The sequence below is a fragment of the Amblyomma maculatum genome, chromosome 1 (genome assembly GCF_055883805.1).
Source record: "Amblyomma maculatum isolate TAMU_Amacu chromosome 1, ASM5588380v1, whole genome shotgun sequence".
NCBI classification, from domain to species: Eukaryota; Metazoa; Arthropoda; class Arachnida; order Ixodida; family Ixodidae; genus Amblyomma; species Amblyomma maculatum.
This window is the reverse complement of record NC_139344.1, coordinates 87,708,597-87,734,565: the sequence shown is the minus strand read 5'-3', so window position 1 is coordinate 87,734,565 and position 25,969 is coordinate 87,708,597. Positions and strand designations below refer to the sequence as shown.

The 25,969-nt window shown below is 47.9% G+C and overlaps 1 protein-coding gene across 1 annotated transcript in view; it reads left to right on the top strand.

Moving 5' to 3' along the window:
- LOC146203097 (synaptotagmin-15-like) overlaps positions 1-25,969 on the top strand; it is a 319,979-nt gene that overhangs the window by 183,994 nt on the left and 110,016 nt on the right. Inside the window, exon 3 of the mRNA XM_084588526.1 lies at positions 201-361. Within this exon, the coding sequence (XP_084444652.1) occupies positions 201-361 (161 nt within the window). The remainder of the gene's footprint in view (positions 1-200; positions 362-25,969) is intronic.

Below are 25,969 nucleotides of genomic sequence, written 5' to 3'. Positions count from 1 at the left end.
GTAGTGCGCCAACAGGTCGCCAGATCAACGACTCGAACTAGGTCATTGGTCTGATGATCCGATTGAAGCACCGAAATCGGTGTGACCAGCCGCTACAAAAAATGGCGACCAAGTGCAGCGGCAGACCAGGTCCACCGTCGAAGGGAGGAACCTTACGGACGCGGTGCCGAGCAGAGTCCTTGGTTGTGTGGCGCTCGCAGGCAGGAGCGTCCAATCGACTTCGTGGTGCCCACGCTGGCCGGCTCATCCCTGTGCGGCTCTGCTGCCAGCCTCGTCTCGGACGCCAGCTCGTGCATTGCCGATCCCGGACCACCCTGCTCTTCACCGGGGGACGCAGGGCCCATCTCACTGCTGCCTGTCTGTAAGAAACCTCCCACAATACGCAAGAGCCGCATGTGATGTGCAGCGCTAGCAGGGGCAACGCAATAAATATACCGGGTGTTTCTAACGGTCCCAATAAAAAAAAAATAATAATAATAATAGTAAATATGCCACTTGCTGCCGATTTGTTTTAGTCACGTGGCTACTGGCGCAACCGGGCAAGAAGGAGTATAATTTAATTAGTTGGCTAGTGAGCTAAAACGTTAATTACCTTTTATAATGTTTATTTTAGAAAGCCCGTTGCATTTGCAGAATGTGTGATCGCCCTCCAAACAGTATAGCCAAGGAAAAAAAAAAAGATAGCCATGCTTTAACCATGACTGAACCTGCTTATCGGGCGTAAGCGCTGTTTGTCATCGCCGCAGCAGCCGAAGCCAACCGCCCAGCTTATTTCTCTTGAAGTTCAGCATCGTCCGTTGCGACGGTGTTACCCTTACAAAAATGGATACTGAATTTCTGTTACCCACGTAATGTGTTTTTGATGAGTCATCAACCACTCAAAGGAGATTCAAGATTAGATGTGTTTTAACATCATATCCGCAGCAGACTTTCCTTTGAGATCACACATGAAGTTTTGTGCTTGGAAAACGCAACAGTATTTTTGGGTAGGATCTAATGTGGAAATACATTGACTTTATCAAATGAGGAAATGTATACATCACTAAGTGAATATATATTATTTCTTTGTTAACTGCACACTTTCAGAGCCCTATGTTTTCATTTCTGATTAGCATATGTAGGATGTTGCCTAAGAAACAATTTTTGTGTTTTAACATGAGATCCGCAACAGACTTTCATTTGAGATTACGCAAGAAGTTTTGTACTTGGAAAACAAAACAGTATTTTTGTATAGGAGCTAATGTGGAAATACATTGACTTTCTCAAATGAGGGAAATTATACATCACTAAGCGAATATATATTCTTTACTATGTTTTCATTTCTGTTTAGCATGCACTGTAAAAACAAAAACAATTTTTGGACATTTGTTTCATTCAAAACACACTTACACCCTGCGTCTTGGGTGTTTGTGCCATTGCAAATCACTTCTTGCCAAGTGAATGGGTGCTGTGGTTGGACAATATGCTTGAGGGTGTTACGGGCAAGGATATTGTTGTGTACGCGAACCGACGCACTGCCACACCGCCTCCAAGCTAACGGACGCAAGGCCGCTCCATTTCCAATGCCTCCTTGCACCTGCGAGCAGGCCATTTTGGAGAGACCAGCAGGGGTACCCCGGCCTGCGCCGACGACGACGCGCGGACGTAATCCGAGCCGTGCGTTGACTCGGAACTGGACCGTCCTGGGAGCATGTGCGCGACCAGGGCACGAGAAGCAATGCCTTCTTTATAATGCATGATATTTTGCGTGTTTCTTAAGCTTTCGAGCTCCTTCTTGTTCTGCGTATACAGGGTTTTGAATATTTGGGGGCTGGGATTTAAAACATTCCTATGCAAAATCTACTACACCATTCGAGCTGAAATAACGTTCACAAAGTAGCAAAATATCGTCTACGTTATCTGATAAGTGAGTCAACATCGGTACTTGCCTAGATTTCTCGAAATCGAGAAAAAACTGCTCTCGGTGGCGTGCACAATTTTCGCAGAAGACAGTCGAAAAGCTATTTTAACATGATGCGCCATCTGTCGAACAGTGAGACAAGTTCCATCCCGGCCGTTGGCGCGCTTGCCTCGCTGCCCGACAGATGGCGCGTCATGTTAAAATAGCTTTTCGACTCTCTTCTGCAAAAATTGTGCACGCCGCCGAGAGCAGTTTTTTCTCGATTTCGGAAAATCTAGGCAAGTACCGATGTTGAATCATTTATCAGATAACGTAGACTATCTTTTGCTACTTTGTGAACGTTATTTCAGCTCGAATGGGGTAGTAGATTTTGCATAGGAATTTTTTAAATCCCAGCCCCCAAATATTCAAGACCCGATAGATTAGCCGAGCCCTCAGTCATCGCAACGCTTCCCGAAATGTTTAGATACAAATAAGATTTAGTTACCAGTAAAATAGTGTTGGCGCTGCTGCGCTTGCCGGTACTGAATCTTGCTCGCACTTTTTTTCCTTAAAGGTTCGTGCTACAGCTCCGTGTTCAGCGAAAATTGCGCCCAAGGTAGCAACCACCGAAGAGCCAGCGCTGATAAATTTGCCAGCGATGCCAAACTCGACATGTTAAAATGACTGCAGTGGACAAAATAGTGCGCATAGGTATCTAGAACATTAGATGCAAGTTCTAATGGTCAAGAAGTTGTAATTGTTAGAGCAGCCGCAATGGCCTGTACACTTCGAAACATGCTTCGAAACATTATGTCCCAATCTTATGAATGCAGTCCAGACATAAGAAGCAAATACGTTACCGACATTACCAGTTCCTTGAGTGGCCGAGTGGTTAGCGTAGAAAGCTACGGAGTAAGAGGAACCGAGTTCGAATCGCGCCAGAGGTGCAGTTTTTTTTTTCGCTTAGTTTTATTATTTTTTTTTTATTTTTTAGCTTTTTTTAATGTAGTTGAGGTGCTTCGCTAAGTTTAAGCTTTTAATTTTTATCCAAAAGTGCTCATTGGTCAACACTCATGAACAACACACAAGAAATGCACACATTAGGTACCAACCAGAAACACGGTGGCCAACTTTCTTGTGAAACTCATCAAAAATGCATCAAGAAAATGTATAGAAATGTTAATGTGCATGATGAGGAATGTAATTATCATTTAATCAGAAACTCATTAAGCTTTTTTGTAAGGGTAGTATCCGCTAGAGAGCAGCGTGCTCTAGCGATGGCAAGTGATCAGCAATCAACACCGGGTTCGGCATACAGTCGTTTTCCGCTTCCTCGTCCGGAGCTTGGCTCAGCCACAGCAGAAAGTGCGCATTTCGCACTTCCTCTGTGTTAAAAACAATGTTCCTTTGCTATGAAAGTGTATTAATGTGCGGCTTCCCAAGGTTAAATGGAGGTGAAACTTATGCACATCCTAAATATAAACGTTAGCGTCTAGCAGAGCGTAAACTTTAAACTTCAACACATTTTGTCATGGATGCTGGGAGTGAAAATTCCTCCTGGTAGGCGTCCTCGCATCGTCATAAAGGGCTTCGAGCGCCTGTGGCGTAGATCGCTCTGCCCCGCGTTTTGCATCACGCTGTTGACGGCCTCACCACAGTACGACAGGCGTGCCGACGGTATCGCGGCCAGGGTCCGTATTTCGAGTTTGTATCGTTTGCATCGTTTTCAGAACTTTCGGTTTCTCCGCGTCAGCTCCGATCTGATTAGTGGAAGCGCCGGAATCGAAAATGGTGGCAACTGAACTGAGATCCGGTACAGGCGTTTCCACCACTCATATGACTAAATGTCACGGAGAAAACAACGCTTCTGAAAACGACGCAACGTCGGAGTAGGGACCCAGGTTCACTCCGCTCCCTGGACTCGCGGATCACCGCCGCGTAGGATCGCAGCGTGCGTCGTCATTGCGCAGAGCCCTGTGTGACAGTTGTCCTTTGTGGAAGCGACAAAAAGAATGTCTCATGCCATTCTTGATTCTGACGTGTGTGACAGTATCGGCCTCGGAATTGCGTCGCATAGTGAAAGGAGGTCATTCAGTGAGCAATAAGTGAGCTTGATCTCAGCATATGCAATCATGGGGAAGATGGCGGCGCTATTATATGCTGCCAAGCACTCAGGCCCCTGCTTCCAGCGAAGATATCATTTGTTCTCAGTTTTGATAAGTTGACTCCTGTGGGTGGTATGACGTCACTGTGGAGGGTCCTTGTCAAGCACTGCATGTACAAGCACCCATAGACTTAACACGAATGACAGATAGTGCTGCTTAGACTGCCGGCAGCGCCGCGAAGCGATAGTCATAGCGACATAATGCTCTCGATATGTTTACGGCGATTGACGATAGCTGGTGCGCATCTCGCTGCCAACCTGAAGACTGAAATTCGTAAAACCTTCGCGGATGTTAGGATAGGCGAGGAGGGGGTAGCCAGCGCAAATTTTCTTCGTCAAAGTTTTAGGTTGCCTCTTTTTGCGACAAGCTTGCTCACTTATTGTCAGCAAGTCTAATTCAACAGCCTTGTTAAAGATTGATCAGCGAAACTCGGGTGCGTCACAATTTATTTTGCAGAGATTATGTCGTTGCCGACTTTTACCTGCTTCAAAACTACCCTCTGGGAATTTGCACGGAACAAGTCCCACTTTGGTGTCCATTCAACAACAGCTGACTTTCAAGAGTATTGCCCCAAACAGATTTTAAAAATTCGATGCTTGTTCATAGGGCTTAATATTCTCCCGTGCTGAGAATTACTTTGAATAACTGACAGGAATCTCCATCATAACATTTGAAATACTGTGAAACACCGCTCGCGTTTCCGACTTGGGCTCACTGAATGTCGCGATTAGGTTCATTCAAAATCTCTGATCAAAGTTCACATGCTTGTGAGTTAGCAGGCTTCAAATGCAAGACCACAGGCACACGTGGTACGCAGATTGAACTTGCCCCCTTTCTTCAATGGCACAAAAACACTAAAATTCTGATCTGTACGCTAAAAAAAAATATAAAAAAACACCTAAAGTTGAGGTCGAGGTTTGAGCACGCCATCGCACTGAAAACCGCTACTGCGGCTATGAGACACCGGCTGGAGTCACGCTGCATCGAACGCTGCAGGTGGCCACGCTAACAACCGAGACTAACACGAAATGCAAAATACGTGAAAAGGGACCTAGAAAAAATGACAAGCATGACGATGAGCACAAAGTATACTACGAGAGGTTTGCAAAGGCAGTTATCTAGTTAAAATGGGAATTCTTGGACCCAGATTGACAACAAAAGAGCTACCGTAGACGACCCCAGGGATGGTAGGTATATCGCCACCTCGTGGAGGCATAAAGTACCACCAGCAACGTTGTGCCAGGGTCCTCCAATACTCTGGTAGCGCTTTTATTGAAATTTAACTTTTTCTCCGAAATAAGACTTATTTTTGTTTAAGCTGTTTGAGTCAAGATTAATAAAATCGTAATACATACAGGTCTAAATTCGTACATTTTACGGACAGTTGGGAAGAGTTGGCAAGTGCGCTTGAGAGAGTCTGCGCGTTGTATAAAAAGCAATACCTACGAGGAGCAGCCGTGCTCCTCGACGGCTATAAGGTTAGTGCATTGGTAGACACTGGTGCTGATTTTTCGATTTTAAGCGGGAAGCTAGCGGCGCTTCTAAAGAAAGTGATGACGCCATGGTCTGGCACGCAGATTCGAACCGCTGGCGGGCATGTCGTAACTCCGAGCGGTCAGTGCACGGCGAGAGTCCAAATTCGCAACTCCACGTTTGTTGTCAGCTGCCTTGTGATACCTGACTGCTCCCGCGACTGTATCCTTGGTGTCGATTTTCTCCGGGAGTATGGGGCCATTATCGATCTCCGGAAGCGCACCGTGACCTTTTCGACCGAGAAAGCTGATGATACTGACACCGCAGACCGCCAAAGCCGTGTCCCTCTTCGAATTTCCGCCGAGAGCGTTTCTATTCCGCCACGTTCTAGTGTTTTTGTGACTGTTAAGTGCGATGAACTACGTGAGGAACGGCGGTCGCTGAGGGCAACCAGTCCCTTTTGCTCACCCACGGCGTCACCTCGGCGCGGAGTCTCATCCATCTGCGTAACGGCCGATCTAAGCTCCTGGTGACTAACTTTACGAACGAACCCCGCCATCTTTTCCGCGCTACTGCAATCACATTCGCCGACGCCTTAGCGGACGTTTCTGAATGTTTTACGTTCGGAGAGGTTGAAAATGTGCGCCCATCCCTTGATCGTCTGGATATTAGTACAGATCTCTCGGAGACACAGCAGCACGATCTGCGTTCTCTCCTTCTAAAATACAGTGCTTGTTTCGCGACGTCATCGAAAATTCGGCAAACGCCTCTTGTGAAGCACCGCATAATTACTCCCGACGATGCCCGCCCTATACGCCAGCAGCCGTACCGCATCTCAACGACGGAACGTGAAGCGATTCAGACACAGGTTCAGGAGATGCTTCGTGATGGTGTCATCCAACCCTCCAACAGTCCGTGGTCGTCCCCTGTCGTGCTGGTGAAAAAAAAAGGATGGTACCCTTCGCTTCTGTGTTGATTATCGAAAGTTGAACGACATCACTAAAAAAGACGTCTACCCACTGCCCCGTATCGACGATTCGCTCGACAAGCTTCGCCGTGCCCAGTACTTCTCCATTGACTTGAAGAGCGGGTACTGGCAGATTGAGGTCGATGAGCGGGACCGCGAAAAAACAGCTTTTGTCACCCCAGATGGACTGTATGAGTTTAAAGTGCTGCCATTCGGCCTATGTTCAGCGCCGGCTACTTTTCAGCGCATGATGGACACCGTTCTCGCCGGCCTCAAATGGCAAATCTGTTTAGTTTATCTCGACGACGTTGTCGTGTTCTCTGAAACCTTTGGAGAACACCTCGAACGCCTTCGCGCAGTATTAGACGCCCTCCGGTCAGCTGACTTGACGCTCAAGCCCGAGAAGTGCCACTTTGGCTACAAAGAATTGAAATTTCTCGGTCATCTTGTAAGTGCCGCAGGCGTTAGGCCAGACCCCGACAAAACTGCCGCTGTAGCCAAATTTCCCGTTCCTGGCACGAAGAGGAGTTTAAAACGTTTCCTGGGTTTGTGTGCGTACTACCGCCGCTTCATCGCCGACTTTTCCAAGATAGCCGCACCCCTGACCCGCCTCACGCGGGATGATACACAGTTCGTGTGGGCCGCCGAACAACAGGAGGCTTTTGCGGAGCTGCGCAGACGACTGCAAACTACCCCTGTTCTTGCGCACTTTGATGAAGACGCTACCACCGAAGTCCACACCGACGCCAGCAACATCGGCCTTGGCGCTGTACTCGTACAACACCAAGCTGGCGTGGAAAGGGTCATTGCGTATGCCAGCCGCACGCTCTCCCGCGCTGAAACAAATTATTCCACTACGGAAAAGGAATGCCTCGCGGTTGTGTGGGCAACTATGAAATTTAGGCCTTACCTCTATGGCCGTGCGTTTAAAGTCGTTACTGACCACCATTCTTTGTGTTGGCTGGCCAATCTCCGTGACCCATCAGGGCGCCTAGCACGATGGAGCCTTCGCCTCCAAGAATTTGATTACTCCATTGTGTACAAATCTGGTCAGAAGCATGAAGATGCTGATGCGCTCTCCCGGGCACCCATCGGATTTGTCGATAACGTCACGGATGACAGAGGTTTTCTTGGACTAGTGAATGCCTCAGATATAATGACCCGACAGCGAGCTGACCCAGAACTTCGGCCTGTCATTGACCACCTGGAGGGTCGCGCTGCTGACGTCCCCCGTCAGTTTGGAAGGCACCTGTCTGCATTCTGTCTTCGGAATGGCGTTTTATTCAAGAAAAACTCCAGCACTGTTGATCGAGCGCACCTCCTTGTGGTGCCGGCCGACCTTCGCGACGATATCCTTTTTGCTTGCCACGATGAGCCCACCTCCGGCCACTTGGGCTTTGCACGCACACTCGCTCGAGTTCGTCAAGCCTATTATTGACCTAAACTTTCTGACGCCGTCCATCGCTACGTCAGAGGCTGCCGCGAGTGTCAGCGTCGAAAGGTGCCTCCTCTCAAGCCCGCGGGTTTGCTCCAACCTATTATTCCACCTCGGTCGCCGTTTGACCAAGTCGGCATCGACCTACTGGGCCCATTTCCGCTGTCATCGATGGGTAACAAATGGATTATAGTCGCGACTGACTATCTCACACGTTATGCGGAAACCAAGGCAGTGCAGCGGGGCACATCAATTGAGATCGCCCAATTCTTTATGCAGCAAATCGTGTTGCGTCATGGTGCACCGTCCCTAGTCGTAACCGATCGAGGCACCGCGTTTACGGCACAGCTCATGCACGATGTGCTCGAGCTTAGTCATACCAGCCACCGAAAAACTACTGCATATCACCCGCAGACGAATGGCCTCACGGAGAGACTCAACAAAACCATCGCCGACATGATCGCAATGTACATAGACTCGCAGCACAAAAACTGGGATGAAATTCTCCCCTACATCACATATGCCTACAACACGGCCACCCAAGAGACGACGCGTTTTACACCATTTCGCCTAGTCTACGGACGTGACGTTCAGACGATGTTGGATGCCATGCTTCCGAGCTGCACAGATGATCATCCACTCACGCCAGACGCCGAGCAGTTTGCTCAGCGCGCTGAGGAAGCACGTCAACTTGCCCGCATTCACATTCAACAACAGCAGGGCACGGATGCACGCCGCTACAACCTCCGTCATCGACACGTCGCATACCATCCTGGAGAGAAAGTTTGGGTGTGGACCCCGGTGCGTCGGCCCGGCTTGTGCGATAAACTGATTTCTCGTTACTTCGGACCTTACGAAGTTCTGCGCCGAGTCACGGAAGTGACTTACGAAGTTCTTCCAGTGGGTACTGTGCAGCCCTCGCGTCGGCAACCACGCTCCGAGATCGTGCACGTTGTCCGCATGAAGCCCTATTTCACGCGGTAGTGCGCTATGCGCTTGTTTCCTTGTCGCGTAGGGCATCTTACCCCGCCTCCGTTATCTATGCTGTCAATGTGCTGGTCTTTCTTTCGCTTACAGTGGCCATCGCTCGCGCTCCGTCCCTTATCTCTTTTTTTAAGAGGGGGAGTAATGCCACCTGGTGTCCCCATGTTCTTGCTGCGCCTGGAAGAAGAGGACACTGAAGTTGACTCTCGCGTGCTGTGTGCCGGACTTCGCCTGCTGGTACAGCTTCATCCCGTCGTTTTAGTCAAGTCTAGCCCTGTTGTCCGTGACAATATAAACCCATAGATGTGCTGTCAAACCTCAGTGTGCAAAATTGTTCTCACAGATGGACGTCACGTTGAACGTTTTTCCAAAGAGGGTGTCACTAGATATAACAACGCATCAAATGCGTTTGTGCTCATTTTAGCGAATAAAAAGGTTTGCTAAGGCAAAATAGCTCTTCATTTCATGCACTCAGAAATTAAACATTGCGTGGGCCTTTCTTTCTGTGGCCTCTACGATAGATAGCGGCCGCGCAGTCTTCTGGAGGCCGGATTGTAAGACCAATGAAAGTGCTTAAATTCCGACTCAACGGCAAACCGCGAGGCCGCTGAGCGAAGCCAAACTGGATACCATGCTGCTGACCCCCGCAAGGTAGATCACATGGTAGAGAGTGTCCTATATAGGTCCCCAGCGCGACGACAGCCCGAGACACGACTTTCGCGGCACAGGCCGTGGTGGATGTTCCAACTTGTAGTAGGGGTAACAAATAAACAAAACAACATGCCGCCTTACGGTCATACGCTCGGGACTGATCTTGAATTGGTTTCGCCGCCAAATCTGCAAACAAACTGACACCCTAAATGCATCGCATTTAACTTAGCGGTAATTTTAACTTGCAAGTTAATTAGCTTATGACGATGTTGAATTTGAGCAATTCTTTTGCCGGAATGTCAGAGAATCGTTCTGCCTACATCGTCGTTGGCCTCATCTTTCGCCGCGCATCATGTAAAGGCATGATGTCGCGTATTTCTGGAGGTATCTCCTTAAAGAAATACGGCTTGAGAGTGAATGCCGCAAGCCTATGACAGGGAAGTGGGTGATACCAACCAATGTTGTGTTATATTGAAAGACGTGGTTTATTAACTCATGCTTATAGACATGGATGCGCCACTACATAAAAAAAAAAGAACACAATTGAAATATGGAACTGTATAGGAAAATGCGTCTGCATTCGGCCCTCGCGCAGTCTTCAAACGTACAATAACAGAGTCGAACGATGAGCTAGTTGGTCACACATTTCTTGGAAGAAGGCATCAGAGTAGGTAACAACACAAAACATAAGAAGCACACACAAACATAATGACAACGCTGCACTGACAACTATATTGACAAGAACCCTCACATCTTCTCCCTTCACTTGACGTCAGTATGCCTTCAGGGGCATTGTTGAAGAAGGAATTGGAATTTCTGCGCAAACCGGCAGGACGTTAAAGACAAGGAAGAAGTTGGCTGCAGGCGTGAAGTGAAGGGAGATGTGGAGTTCTTGTCAATATTATTCTCAGTGCAGCGTTGTCCTTGTGTTTGTGTGTGCTTCTTATTTTTCTGCTCTGCTGCCTTCTTCCAAGAAATGTTCAAACGTACAACCTGGTGATAGCGAAGTGCCTGCGCACGAAACATGACGAGAGCGGTGATTAGGTGTAGAAAAATAAAGACCGCATTCGGTAGAATTAGAGGACGTAGAAGTGTAGCCCCGCCGTTGGTGCGGTCGTTCATCTGCTGCTGTAGTTCTCCGCACTTCTGCAATTGTGCGATTCTGCTTTCCGTGCAACAGCTGTTGCAATAGTATCGCATCTCGATTACGCTTCCTTAGTTTTATATCAATGCATTTTCATAACGCTGGTCTATCATCTGCACAAAAGTTTGCGCTGAAAGATTTTTTTTCATTATATGGTACAATTCATGAGTGAATACCCTCATATCCTAGTTTATACCCTCGTGTATAAACTAGGATTCAAATAACTACACTTTGGTATACATGTTATATCATTAATATTTAAATGCTTCACGCATAGCAAAGAAAAAAAAAGCAAGGCCCCTCGGAAATTGCCCGTATTTTCATTGTCCTGAAAGAGTTAAACGCTAGGAATTTAGCGCGACTTCGGAGTTTAATATAAACATTCAACAATAAAATTCACTCACCAACCCGCGAGTGACAACTGCTTCACTTAATGCTAATGCGTTAGTGCGGCGCAGTAACCGAAGAGTGCAGCAAAAAGAACGGGGAACGTTCAGCGGAAAGCCACGCGCGTCCTGAAGACAATAAAGCTCACCGTCGTGATTCAGTTCTAAAGCGACGCATTCCGGGAAAAGCGCTGGCGTAGCACCATCCAACCGTACAAGGAGGCGCTCGCGCACCAGTTATTGTAGTACTGGGGTCCCTAGAAATATTGCTAGTCTCTCGTCTCTCGTCCGCCGGCCGCGACGGAGGCGGCCGCTGAATGATCGCTGCGGTGGCGCTGCGGTGAAGCGGAGTACCACTGCCGACGGAGCAGACGACGCGCGCGCCCGTGAGCTTCGAAATGCATTCGCTGCATGCTCATTGTCAGGTGCCTTGTACATGCGATGCCGCTCTTAAGTCTTTGATTTCACTTTAGTCGTAATATTGAATTCGCAGCTGAGTTGTTGGCATAACCAAGGATACGATTTTTTTTTTTTTTTTTTTTTTCGGGAGCAAAGTTTTGCGCGCATGCCCCTGAGCCGATGCAGAAACGAAGCTGCTTTTTATACCCTATTATCCTGCTGAAGCTACCGCCGTGCCGTATTGTAATGAAGACTTCTGAGGATTTTGTGCAAACAATTGCGCTTGCGTGGAGGACTATACTAGACGCACATTCTAGGCTCCAAGGACCATGTGTGCGAGCAACAGAGCGCTGTCGCCGGCGTTTTCATTCAGGCTATAGTTTCATCTTAACTTCTTCGGACGTTTAGCTAAGTTATAACACGTATGTAGAACTAGAAACTTTCAGATGCATGCACAATTAAAGCGCGCAAGATGAGAACCCGAGCCCTTCAAATCGCACCGCGCTTCAGGCAAACTGCTGATAGGCATTCTTTGGTGCTTAGGAATCCTAGTATCCACTCATCAGAGTATGGCATCACTTTTGTTGACTTGCGTTTTGCAACCTCTAAAACATATTTTAACAGCCAGCTGTTGAGAGGAAGGGCACTAACACTTCTTTCAAACTCTGTCCTTGTTCATATTCATTTTTCATTTCACCTAGAGCTTTTACCAGATTTGCACCTTATCCTTCGTACGACAAACTGCTCGAGACTTAAAAGTCTGTTTCTTAATTTTTTCTTCTTCTTGACAGGGTGCTCTGAGTTAACTTTCGCAAGTATTTGCAGGCTATATGCATGCTGCATCAGAAATAATGATACAGTTCGTCGCAAATTATGTAACGCCCATTGTAGGAGGGAAAGGTCATGGTAATAGGCTTCAATCCACTGCCAGGACACAAGCTGAGTTTCGCAATGTCCTGAAGAAGATTAATTACCTCTTCTGTCGACTTTACAGCTATCTCCTTGAATTTGTTTCCTCGAATGCACACAGCAGCATTCATGGCAGCTTCACCTGTATCACTGCGATGGAACAAAACTCGCCGATTTGCGTAGATTGCCTCCGGAAATTCGTCCTAGCTTGAGTGGCACTATGCGAATGTTAATTGCTCAACATCATAAAGATCGACATTTGTCCCCAGTGGCGGTGGCATGCAGCTTTCTGCATTCCTGGAGCAGGCTCGCGTCACACGATCCACCGCCGCTATATTCTTCAACTGGCTCCACTGATGCTTCATGATCAGTGCGCTTTTTTTCTTTCTCTGCAGGTCTCCCTGCTGACTGTTTTTGCTCGTACAAGTTGCGCTCCTTTCTCTTGAGAGGCAGGGGTTTCAACAAGTATTTTGGAGTTTCAGGAAACAGCGTTGAGATGGTATCCTTCGTGAGTTGCGTAACATCCCGGGGAATCTCAATTACCTTTACCTGTCTTAAAACAAAGCAGGGTTTGAAGTGTCGCTCACAAACGTCGACACTAGCTTGTTCGTGTTACAGTAATGTGAGGGCAACCCCGATCCGGATCCTCCGATATTTATATCAACGTCCAGGATTTCCTGTCTGCAACTCACAAAATAATGAGGAAGATATTCGCCACTTGTAGGTTTGCCCGCCACTGAAGCCGACAATATCGGCACCTGACGGCAGTGGGCCTTTCGCCGAGCAACCCTTCTTCGTACATTGCTTGCACGCAAGCACCTTATCATCGTTCTCTCTTGAACTTTATAAGAACACAGCCAACCTATTTTCTTTCATTTATTACGCCTTTTAATTTTCGTTTTACATATTCCTTTATGCCCTAGCTGAGGCAATAAACAATGGTATTGCGTTTGCCGCCGCGCTTGATGTTGCGCTCCCACTCTTGCCTCTTCCTGCGTCTTTCGGTGTCCTGGAGAGAGAGCATTTCACCTTGCACGAGCGCTACCCGCTCTTGCACCCGGGCAAGAAACACGTGCTATCACGCTTACCCCGTTTTCTGGACATGACGCGATCACATATCCATAAAAAAGGCACACTTGCACACATGCTAGCTAATTTGCGCGCATTCCGGCTCGCGAGCGAAAAGAAGTGCACGTGGTGCACGATCCTTGCAACGGCGCCAACGGATCAGCGCGGCGCAGACTCGCAGTACGGCACAACCGCCACAGCACCACGTAGACAACGCGACCACGCTCCGAATGCGTGCAGCGCCCCCTGCGCTTTCATCCGGGAAGCGGCCAACCGGTTCCTTAAGGAACCCCGCTCGGACGGCAGACTAGCAAATACTTCTAGGGACTCTAGTAGTAGTCAACGCGCGCTCGCCATCTTGCTGTCACTGCGAGCTTTACCACCACCAACATAGTGATATGCGAAAATGTTCAACCACGGTTATGCCTCTGATCGCAGTTACCGCAAACCGAGCTTGGCGACCTCGGTACCCTCTTTACACGGGCGGAGTTAACCACGGTTAGCGTAACTGCGGTTACGCGAAACCGTGGTTAGCCCGTTTACACGGCAGACCGAACCATAGTTACACCCCTAACTGTGGTTATCGCAAACCGAGTTTGGCGACCTCGGTTTGCGTCGTTAACCGAGGTTATGGCGGCGTCTGTTCACGGAAGCTGCTCGTCGGCACTCGAGTGCGCGAGACGTACGAGCGTGTCTGCTTCAGCAGTGTACTCGTTTGCCCGTATTGAATATCCGGTGTCTACTGTGCCGCCCGGCGTCTTCGGTTACGGCCTACAGCCAAGCGTCTGCGTACTGAAACCCTGTCCTGTGTTTGCAGTATCGTTTGTGCGGCTTGGTGCTGAGCGCGGAACGTCAAAAAATGCGCGGTCTTAGCTTTATAATGAAAGTGCACAAGTTCGCAACGCTTGCAGTGCGGGATGCTGCAAGCAGGCTGAGGTACGTTACACTTACCGCGGCGGTGAAGCGAGCGAGCGCTGCGAACTACAGCGGGGTGCGTAACCCCCTAGTCGTCGATAGGCCTAAATTATTTCTCTTCGAAGCCGCGGCGATCGGCGCTTTGGAACTGACCAACGCTGTCGAAATGGTGTACTCATCAAACATCTTTATTGCGAATCCTATTCTGCCGCCGTAAAATAACGATACAATAAACTTTGGCGATACATTAATCGCAGAGCTAGTATATAAGTAGAACGCGGTGAGCCGCAATGTACCGGCAGCAGCTGTCTTGAACAGAAACTTGTTAGTATCGCGGTTATCGGTCTTGCCAGCAATTCGCCGCTCGTCAGTGATCAGGAGTGATTCCATTCTGATATTCGGCTCAGTATTCCAGATGCCAATAATTTTAGCACGCTTTGTTTCTGACGTCGGCGCTAGCGAACCGCCGTGTTGTTCGCGAACGGTCTGCGGGAGGAGGGGCCAACGCGGCGGCGTTTACGATGGTCAACGAGGTGCTGCCACCGTGCGGGGCTTCACCGCTTTGTTGACGCCTTGCCGGACGGCACTCCGGAAACTACATTATAAATAAAATATTTGTAAATGCTGCTTCGTTCCGCAGATCACCGCGTCGCTTCGGTTGTACTTTATGGGCAATGGCGGCCGTAACCGAGAACGGCGGCGAGCTGTGTAAGCACAGCTAACCGCGATTGGCGGTTAACCGTGGTTAAGTTCGGTAACCTCGGTTAAGCGTAACCGTGGTTAAGCCGGCCGTGTAAAGAGGGTATTAGCGCCGTCAACCGAGGAAACGGCGGCGTCTGTAGACGGAAGGTGCACTTCGACTCCTGGGTAGGAAACGCGCACCAGATGGCCCGCTCCAACAACATACAAATCACGTTTCAAGAGCAACGCGTAAATCGGGCAGTGTGCAAAGTGCCGTCCGATGGCACTTTTATGTAACCTTCGAGCACTGCCCAACGGAGCAAATTATATGCATATCCCCGTCAGCTCAATCTTTGCAGCATCGTTTGCGGAGCGTGTTTCTAAAAGGAATGTCGAAAGGCGTCTGGCCTCAGCAGCTTCATGAAAGTATATACGCAAGTTCGCAGCGCTTACAGCATCGGATGCTGCGAGCTTACCGCAACCATGTCTTCTCGCGTGCGGCGCTGTCGCCAGCCGTACGCGAACGCTGCGGACGACGGCACTCTTTCCGGGAGCTATATAGGTATAGTACACACCCTGCGTCGGGCCTAGATTGTTTCGCGTCAAAGCCACAGCAGACGGCATTTTAAAATTGATCATCGCTATCGTATACGGTCTACTTACAAATCTGCCTTACATTTAATCCCACTGTATCGCAGTAAAAGGAAGACACGGTTAATAACGGCGACGCCTTGCAGCGGAGCTCGCGTACAAAATTACCGGATGAGCCGCGCCGCACCGTAGGCTACTGCTATGCGGCCGTGAGCAGAAACTTGCTTTTATCGCAGTTATCGTTCGGTATTGTTTAGCGATCAGTTCGTTCTCAAAGATATTCCCACTGCAGTCATCAGGAGCTATGATGGTTTGTAAGCAAATGCGAACACTGCAGTGTATAGGCAGCTCTTATCGGTGCCGGAACTGCAGACGAAGCAAAGACTGGACTCGGTTCACGACGTCATTCGAGCATTTCAGCGTGGCAGTCGCTCTCGTACGCTTCGCGGTCTCGATTTTAGCCGCTTATTTCAGAATAAAGAATACGTCTAGGCAGCTGAGACTTCGGAAACGAAATTGTATCGTCCGGTATTATCTACCATGCATAATAAAACACTGGAATATTGTGGACGAGCATGTGATGACCCCGTTAATTCGTGAACCAATTAAAGTATTCTGTCTTTTATCAAGCCCCCAATAAAGCCGCGGGGCTAGTGGACTTTTTCATTTTTCACCCCTGTATAACAACAACCTGATAACAGCTTTGCCGCCAAGAATGTGTCGATGATTTCTACATTTGCGGTGATGGGCACTTAACAGAACTCAACGAAGATTGATACTTTTTTCCTCGGACATATACCATTCCTGTTTGCCTGCTAAGCATTTACCGTCTGTGCGATGTAGTAGCTGGTATAGAAGCCAGCACTATGCCATTATGAGGTGTGTTGCTTCCTAGCCTGGTGAGGGGAAAAAAAATATATTTTTTCTGTGTGTTTGTACGTGGATGTAACCCCAATGAAGAAAGGAGACGCAGATATTTATTTCAAAATCGCGAGTTCTGTTTGCAACGCCGAAACGAAAAAGATTTTTGTAGCGCAAGAAATTTCGCCTGCATTTTCTGTAGTAAATATGGTTTTCTGACGCCGGGCGAGCACCGGCTTTGACACTACCTAATTTTTTTTCGTGGAAGCCAACATGATCTGTGACGTTTTGGGGCAGACTCTTTAGTAAGGATGGCATTCTGTCTTCTTTCGCAAGGAGGAGGCAACTGCCACCATGACTGCAGCTCATCATGAATCAACACTTGTTACATGATTTACGGTAAAAAAAAAAAAAATATATATGTGTGTGTGTGTGTGTGTGTGTGTGTGTGTGTGTGTGTGTGTGTGTGTGTGTGTGTGTGTGTGTGTGTGTGTGTGTGTGTGTGTGTGTGTGTGTGTGTGTGTGTGTGTGTGTGTGTGTGTGTGTGTGTGTGTGTGTGTGTGTGTGTGTGTGTGTGTGTGTGTGTGTGTGTGTGTGTGTGTGTGTGTGTGTGTGTGTGTGTGTGTGTGTGTGTGTGTGTGTGTGTGTGTGTGTGTGTGTGTGTGTGTGTGTGTGTGTGTGTGTGTGTGTGTGTGTGTGTGTGTGTGTGTGTGTGTGTGTGTGTGTGTGTGTGTGTGTGTGTGTGTGTGTGTGTGTGTGTGTGTGTGTGTGTGTGTGTGTGTGTGTGTGTGTGTGTGTGTGTGTGTGTGTGTGTGTGTGTGTGTGTGTGTGTGTGTGTGTGTGTGTGTGTGTGTGTGTGTGTGTGTGTGTGTGTGTGTGTGTGTGTGTGTGTGTGTGTGTGTGTGTGTGTGTGTGTGTGTGTGTGTGTGTGTGTGTGTGTGTGTGTGTGTGTGTGTGTGTGTGTGTGTGTGTGTGTGTGTGTGTGTGTGTGTGTGTGTGTGTGTGTGTGTGTGTGTGTGTGTGTGTGTGTGTGTGTGTGTGTGTGTGTGTGTGTGTGTGTGTGTGTGTGTGTGTGTGTGTGTGTGTGTGTGTGTGTGTGTGTGTGTGTGTGTGTGTGTGTGTGTGTGTGTGTGTGTGTGATTGCACGTTGCTACAGCCGATGCAAGATTTACTTGTTTTAATGCGTTTTCGCACGCAGCGGCTCAGAGGTCTCGCGTGGTCCCAGAGGAACGCCGACTGCTGCGATGTGCGCCTACGGCGCATATGCGGTGCTGGCTCGGCGCGCTTATTTTTAAGCTCCTGGGAATGGCAAGATTACGGGCCTTATGAGGTGGAGGCTCGTTGTTAAGAATGCTGCACAGATTCCAAGCTCGGCCAGGCGGCGCTCCGGAAGAGAGTAATCAGCGCCCTCTCCGGCGAGGATATCATAATGTGAAAGAGGAGTTGGCTGGATCTTTACATGCATGGTGGCCGGCGCTCGCACAGAAATAAACGTTTGGTATCGCGATTCCGACGCCCTTGCGTCGATGTACCGTTTCTCCTTAAATGCCATTTAGAATGAAAAAGGACCACGAAAAACGTGGAGCGAAAAACGCGAAGTGACACTTACGCAGCGCTGGAAGTCGGTCGCTGCACCATGATTCGCGTTTTTTGCGCTATTAATTTAAAATTGAGCAAACCGAATAGCACAACTCTGTCTTCTGCTGATCTCTGGGATGTTATAATATATTCGTTTAGGCCTGTTTACTAATTGCACACATTTTCTTCGCACACGGGGAAAAAAAAAAAAAAAGAAGCTCGACCGTCATCTGCCAGCTATAGTCCTTCGAGGCCAAAGCGCTGTTAGTCTCAGAGACATGCCTACGTGCGATTACGAATACTGTTCTGCGATATGAATTAAACCGATACTTGGACAAAAGACATACTGGACTCAGAGCACTGCGGCGACCCTTACTTTGTGCATTTGCACTTTATACCACTTGCTCCGGATGGAGTTAAATTTCGCGTTCTGCTTGCGGCTCTATAAATAACTTCGATTACGGTTATGGCACCTCGCAACACAATAGTCAAAAGCTCTGGGTTTAATAGAAAACGACGAATCCGATGCTGTTACGAAGCGTGGAAGACTTTTACGAGTATAGAGCGCATGACACGGATAAGCACGTCTCAGCACACTGCCTATACAATTTCGCCTCCACCCGGGTTCGACACAGGATATAAGTAACTTTACATCATGCCTGTGGAGAAAGAACGCAGCGCTGCTGACGTGCCTGCAGAATTCAGTTTGCGTTTACAATAGTTAAACCAAGCTTGCGAGGGTTCAAAAAGTTTGGTTCGGTAGCCAAAGAAAAAATAAAACACTCGAGGTTACGCACCCTTTCCTGCTCCTTGTAAGAAACTCGATGCCTAAGGAGTGCTGTTAGTGTCTATCTTATTAAAGGATACGGCGCGATGCGTAGATTCCTATAGCAGCTACCAATGTGTTCACTGGGTAGAGCGGCCCGGTAAATCTAGTCTATCGGCCCCGTAAATTTCCGTTTACTTAACTTTATTCTAAAAAAAGTTCTACATTGCTTACTGAAATACAAAAATAAGTTCCAGAGCCAAATACTACTGAGAAGACCTCTTGTCAGTTCTTATAGGAACTATAAAAGAAAGAAACAGCAGACGCACTCTTTTAGAAAACGGCGATAGACGGAAAACTTAACATAGGTTATATGAATAAAATGTGAAAGCAAACGAAAGGGCAATAAAGGTACCAATAAAACAATAAAGAAAGGGAATGAAAGAGCGCAGGATATCTTTAAATAAGCGCAGTTAGGGTAGATTACTGAAACCAAGAGGTTATTTCACAGTTCTAACGCTTTCTTTAATTACGCTTTAGATTTTGGTTTATATAATAAGCGGTTATTCACCGCAAACCGAGTCTATTTTTTAAGGTTAGGTTGCGACGTATTCGTAAGGAAAACAGGAATTTAATACTCTGAAATTGGTATAGCAATATCCCGAGGGGATATTTAATGGAATTCGAGTTTTCAAATATATTGTGCTTACAGAGTAATTATGGTACATTTCGCGTAAAATGACAAACAATTATAGTTATTACACGTTAATTTTGAATAATTTGAGCAGGTGATAAATGTGTAGTGCGATTGGTTTCGCGACGATTATATGTAGTTAGCAACATGCATGGCTTTGAATAAAAGTATAGTAGAGCGAAATTGGTGTATGTTGAAGGAAGAAGATGAAAATTTGTTGTACCGCCAGCGCCCAGCCTTAGCCAAGCAGACGCAGACACGGCTGGGCGGGAATGAACAGGCCAGTATTTAGCGAAAGGTGGTAAGGGGGTTCAGTGGGAGAGCAGAGTAGAATTGCTATCGAGCCATCGGCGTGGGAAAGAGGGTTCAGCCTGGCAGATGCGCTGTTCGCAAAACTTCTATCCTATTCAAAACGGAATCGCTGCTCTGATTTGGGTTGCCTGGTAGAGCGTCGCAGCACTTGTTCCGTGGTTGCCACTTTTGCTAGTGAAGACTGCGGCACTGTTGGCATCTGATTGTCGTGGGGACTTGCGGTAACGACCTCTTGAACTTCGGACCCTGTTTCTGATGGAAGTGATGATTGGTGCACAGATTGATTAGTATCTCGTGAAGCTTGTAAACTAGATGAGATTGGTGACTGCGATTGGTGCCGAAGGCGTACTTGGTCAACAAGGCGTCTGACCAAGGAATTGGGAGTTTGTATAGCCACCATGCGAGATCCCGACGTCGACTGCACGTGTCCCGGCGTCAACTTTTCTCCTACACCGTAGTTTCGTACATACAAGCTGGTTTCCGAGGGGACCATCTGGTTATCAGACTTCTGCGGCGACTCTGCAACAGCTGGAGGAAAACATGTGTCTTAGCGAGACCGTAATTGGCACCACGGTGATTTCCCCGTCTTCTGGGGAGTGCTCCTGTAGTTGAACAACAACTTGAGAAGGTTGTCTTCTAAATTTCCCTACGCCATTTTCCGAAGTTCATTCTTAATTGTACGGACTGCTCTTTCTGTCGCTTCATTAGACTTCTGATGAAAAGAGGCTGTTCGGCTGCAGGTGCATTATAGTGAAGTCCTTGCTAAAGAAATGCGTGCCGTTATCATTTACAATGGTTCGTGGGACGCCAAATCCGCTGAACATAAGGCTCAGGCAGCTGATCGTGCGAACAGTTGTGGCATGTGTGATTGGCTCGGCTTCAATCCACTTCGTGTCCATCCACTGCCACTAGAATCCACTTGCCTGCTATTGGTTCAGCAAAATCGACATGAATCCGCACCCATTTTTTCTGCGTTTGCGGTCAATTGAATGGGGGTGTGGAGGCCGCACACACATCTTTGGCAAAAATTTGAAATAAAATGTCAGCATCCGCACAAAGGAGCGCATCTCACCGCCGTTGTTTGGGCGAGGTGCTTCAAAAGCAGCCTTTTAAATCTTCTCGGTCGGATGAAGGCCCTCTGTCTATTCGATGGCCGAGATAGTTGACGGCTAGCTGCCAAAATTTGCATTTGTCATTCTTCAGCCTAATAGAAGAGACATCTGAGCTAGATTTTTTTTTTTTTTTTCATTCGAGGAGTTTGCCATCAGGCATGGTGAAAAGGGAGCGGGGAGTAGGAGGAAACTAGAAGAAAGAGTTCAAACAGGTCCGGTGACAATGAATAAACAGCGCTAAAGACGAGGACGAAGATCAAAGAAGCAAACAGGACGAGTGCTGACTCGCAACTGAAGTTTATTCAAGAAAACACAGAATAAATCACAAGCCAAGCCACACCAAGCCACACACTAATCAAATACCAAACACCAAGTCAATACCAAACACCAATACCAACCCAGTACACATGCCATGTTCAAGAACTCTAACCTCATTATCTGTTAAAGCGATGGATGGGTCACTGAAGCATTCTTCGCCTAATCGCATGATATGCCTGGCCCCAATGATTTTCCGGCTGATATGCGCCGGATGGGCATCCAAAATATCTGTCTGTGGAAGAAAAGGTTGACAGCCTTAGCACGCCTTGCAATGCGCAATCAAATTACGCCCCCTACCAATATGTAGTGATCTCTCGTAATCTTAATCGAACATTAATACACCTGCCCGTTTTACCCACTGTCGTGAACCAGGTTGCGTGTAGTGGACCCGGCTGGTTGTCGGAGCAGGTACAAGGACGAGGTGCAGGAAACCGGACTTTGAAGTGAGATGGGACAACTTTTATGCACACAATTTACATGGAAGCGTTTTTCGTGGGAGACTGACCAGAGCAGCAGTCTCCGTTCTACGACCCCCGACACACACTTGTCCCTTTTTGCAGGGTGGAATCCCTGTGTTCTCTAGATGAAAGGCAGGTCAGTTTATGAGGAAGTGTCTCTGTCACCTCACTTTCCCGCACTCTCACACACACGCACCAACACTGCTTGCAATCGTTGACACGCCCCTCTGACAGGTTCTGGCTTGAGGGTGAGGAGGTGGCCGTCTAGATGGCGTAGATGACGTCAGCCGCTTGTCTCCGTGCAGGATTGCACCTGGGCTGAGACATCGGTCCCCTCGTCGCCGGGCTGCATTCAGCGAGACCACTTAGCCGAAAGCTGTCCCCGTGGCTCACCACGGGAAGAAAGGAAAGAATGCCCGCCTGCTCTCCCTAGCGAGGCTCGACACTTGAAGGGACCGAAATTTGGTCGTTTCCGCTCCTTTGTACCGGTCATTGAAGTGTTGTCTGGACCCCTGCGCCGCGTGACGAACAAGCTTTTGGCCGGCCGGTGCCAGGTGCAGTGGCGTCTCACCGGCGCCGATATTGGGAGCTCATAGCCAGGCGGTCTCCGCCGCTCTTCCGATCACAATACCACATACACTTTATCATAAGGTAACGGAATTTTATATATCATGCTTACTTTACCTGGAGCATAGGTATAGTCATGCTTAACCCGACACGTGTCTTTTCCCGCACCTTTTTCGCTGCTTTCTTCTTAACTATGCTACATATTTTTGACAATTTATTTGGTGCTGAGAAAACCGCACCAACATCATACCTTCTGGCAACATCATACCTTCTGGACACGCGAAGGCTTAAGCACCGGCGACTGCTCGCGATGCTTGTCTAAAACATCCCGAGGAATGACCCAGACAGGAGACCCAGTATCCACTTCCATATGAAAGTTGCACACCATCCCAAATGAAAGTGCGCCATATCGGAGGCCCGAGAGGGCATTTTTGTGCAGAAATCTTTATCCATAAATTCGCCCCTTCACTATCGCCCTCAGTCACGGCTTCGTCGCAAGCCAAAGCTTTTCCCTTCATTACTTGCTTGACGCGGCCTTTATTGCCGGCGCTGCGACATATCTTTGCGAGATGACCCCGGCGACCACTGCGATAACATAATGTCCTGATCCAACTACAGCTGCTGTCGTCATGCTTACCGCTACCGCATCTACCATGCTGCTGCGGCACAAAATGAAGGAACACCTGAATCTTGAACCGACTGCGGCGGGGAAACTGCCAGCTTAAGTAAAGACACCGATTTGTGGCGTCATACGTTCAGCATCGTTTTCTGCGGCTTCGGTAGATTATGCCAATGGGTACACTCGATTTTCCAGTCTCGGACTATACTTGCTGACAGGTCTCGGCTTCCGCTCTGACAGGAAGCAGTGTGAGGGTCACATGACCTTGCGAGCTCCCTCCAACGTTTGCTCTTGCCATTCTTAGCAGACGATGCCAACCATCACTCGCCACGACTCAGTTCTTTCGCAGTGGCGCCCCGCGCACGTTTATCTTTTGGCGTACGTCTAATACCCCAGTCACACAGTCATTTTCAAAGGCGATTGAGTTGATAGCCTTCGAGATTTTCAATCGCGATCGAACTCGAAGGAGTTGTGCCGCTGCTACACGGCAAAACTGGAAGGCTATTGAAATAGTTCTGGTGTTTGGCGCCAAACTTTTATGGCGCCACTATCGTTGCTTTTGGTTTTGCTTAAAGAACTAAAATATCTCTATAAATGCAAAATAAAATATAACTGTTAGCTTTTTTTAGTAACTGCAGGTGTTTAGTTGTTATTCAAGGACAACTTTATTTTTCTTTTTTAACGCGTTGGCATTCAACGACTGTGCTTTTCATTGTGTTTGTTTTTCTCGGCGGCGCATGCTACAGTAGTAGAGAGTACATAAATAATACGCCTAAAAAAAGAGCGACACTATTTTAAAATCATTACGGGTATTAATATTTTACCGCGTAAATTAAAGATATAAAATAATAACGCTTGTTCACGTTTTTGTATCGTAAACGCGCTGTGCACGTGTGTGCGAGACGCTCCTCGGGTCAACGCTAGCAACCTTGCGCGACGTTCGAAGGCCTTCGAGATCTCGATAGAGCTCTGAGCTGTTCCGTTGACTCGATAGACTATCGACTCAATGGCCATTGAAAACGCCCGTGTGGCAGCTTTCGAAGGCCTTCGAGTCAATAGGAAGTCGGTTCGAGGGCCTTCGAAATGCCTGTGTGACAGCGGTATAATACTAAAGATAGGTAACAGAGGCGCGAATAAATCAGTGCTCTTCGCGAACGGAGTGTGAAATCCCTGAATGGAAGCGTTTTGCAGACCTCAGTTTGGCAGGTTTTCTTGCCGTCGCTGCTCAGTTTTTCCAAAGGTCTAGCTCACTGCGCTCGAAAGCAGAAATCGTTTTCAAAAGCATTTACAACAAGCGTTAGCTGCTCCAGCACAAAGCGGTTCGTTTGCGATGCTTTCAGAAACTGCGCGCTGAAAAGATCGCAAAACAGGGAAGAACTGGGCAGCACGAAAAAGCAATCCGTGCTCGGGACTCTGGACGCTTCCGTTGGAGTGAAATTCAAGACTAAAAGCGAAGACCCAGCAGTCAAACGTCTTACAGCTGTTTAGAGAGATCGTGTCATTGTTTAGCGCATGATATCGTACGCAGGAACACGAAAACTACTCAGAATGCGCTCGGGGTCTAACTCCAAAATGGCCGCCGGCCCAGGAGCTTTACTGGTGGGTGGAGCTTCTGGGCTGTCCGAGGAAAATCGAACGCCCAGCTGTCAGCAAGTAGTCCTGGATAGTCTGGGGGCCCTATATTCTCGACAATTTGCCATTTTGTTCGAATTGTGACGTACGCGTGACGTGTGCAGTAGAACGATGCCAGGTTACGTAAACACACAATTGGGTTACGCATTCTGAAGAAAAAGAGAAATAAAGTGACAGAAAAAGCGCGCTGTCGTCTGCTACTATAATATTGGCGCCATGTATGAAAAACGACGATGCTCCGTGATTCGGAAGCCTCGGGTTGCAGGGAGGCGAGTGAAGTATGCTGTGGCGTTGCGGTACCAGTGTGTCATGACATACTTGCGGTCGAACATTCGGCACCAGCTACGCACGGAAAGGCTGCGCGAGTTTCTGCTGAAGACAAGAACGGCAACGGAATATTCGCAATGGTGCAAAATGGGAGCGGGAAGTAGCATTGCTGTTCATAAGCGCTGATGACCTCTCACGTTCATTTATCAACGGCTTATCATTGCAGGAACTAAAACGTTTAAGGACTTGGTCGTAAACAGAAGGAATCCACAGATTTCCAAAGTAGCTCCAGCACTGACGAAGAGGCGCCGGCGCAGCCGGCATTCTCCATGACTGAGGACAACGCTCGCAGTCTCAAAGTATCAATTACTTTTAGGTACTGGCTATGCTACCGACCTTTTTCGAAAAGCCGCGTTTTGACCAGCTACCGTCGGGTCATCAAGTCTGTTTAAGTTTCTAAGATATTGTGTCGGCATGAGTAGTTTAGAGCGTGGAAAGCAGGGCAGAGAGAGAGATGGAGGGAGACAGAGAGAGAGAAAGAGAGTCTCGCACACGTACACGAAGTGGAAGGCATACGCTGGGCCTTACATCTAGTCGGTTAAATTTTCATGCGTTGGCGTGCGAAAGGCTCCCGCGAAACGCAAAAGACGGCCGAGAAATGAAAAGAATCAGAAGAACGGAATAGCAGGAAGGTTAATTAGGCAATGCCCAGGCTACCGTACACGTGCACAGGGGGATAAACGCAGAATAAGGAAAGAAAGCGAAAGATGACTTAGGAAATCGTGGTATGAAGCTAGGGTCGCTCCGTGCGCGCGTATTCCTTACTGTCGAAACGGTAAAATGCAAATCAATAGAGGGAGATTATTTTCATGCTGTATTAAAAAAAGCAGTCAATACAAAATGTCACTCAGCTACATCATATGATTAGAGCGTGCCGTCATAACGTGCTTCAGAGTACTTTTTTTTTTCTAAAATATAAGCAAATGGTGAGCCCGCATGCATATTAAAACAAAGGTTAATATATGAAACACATCACATGTGGCAAGCAAACATGTTCCATGTACATGGAACATACATTCCTTTATTGAAATAGAAGCTGTGAGTATTTTTGCTTGTTTTTCCCATCGGGAAAGGC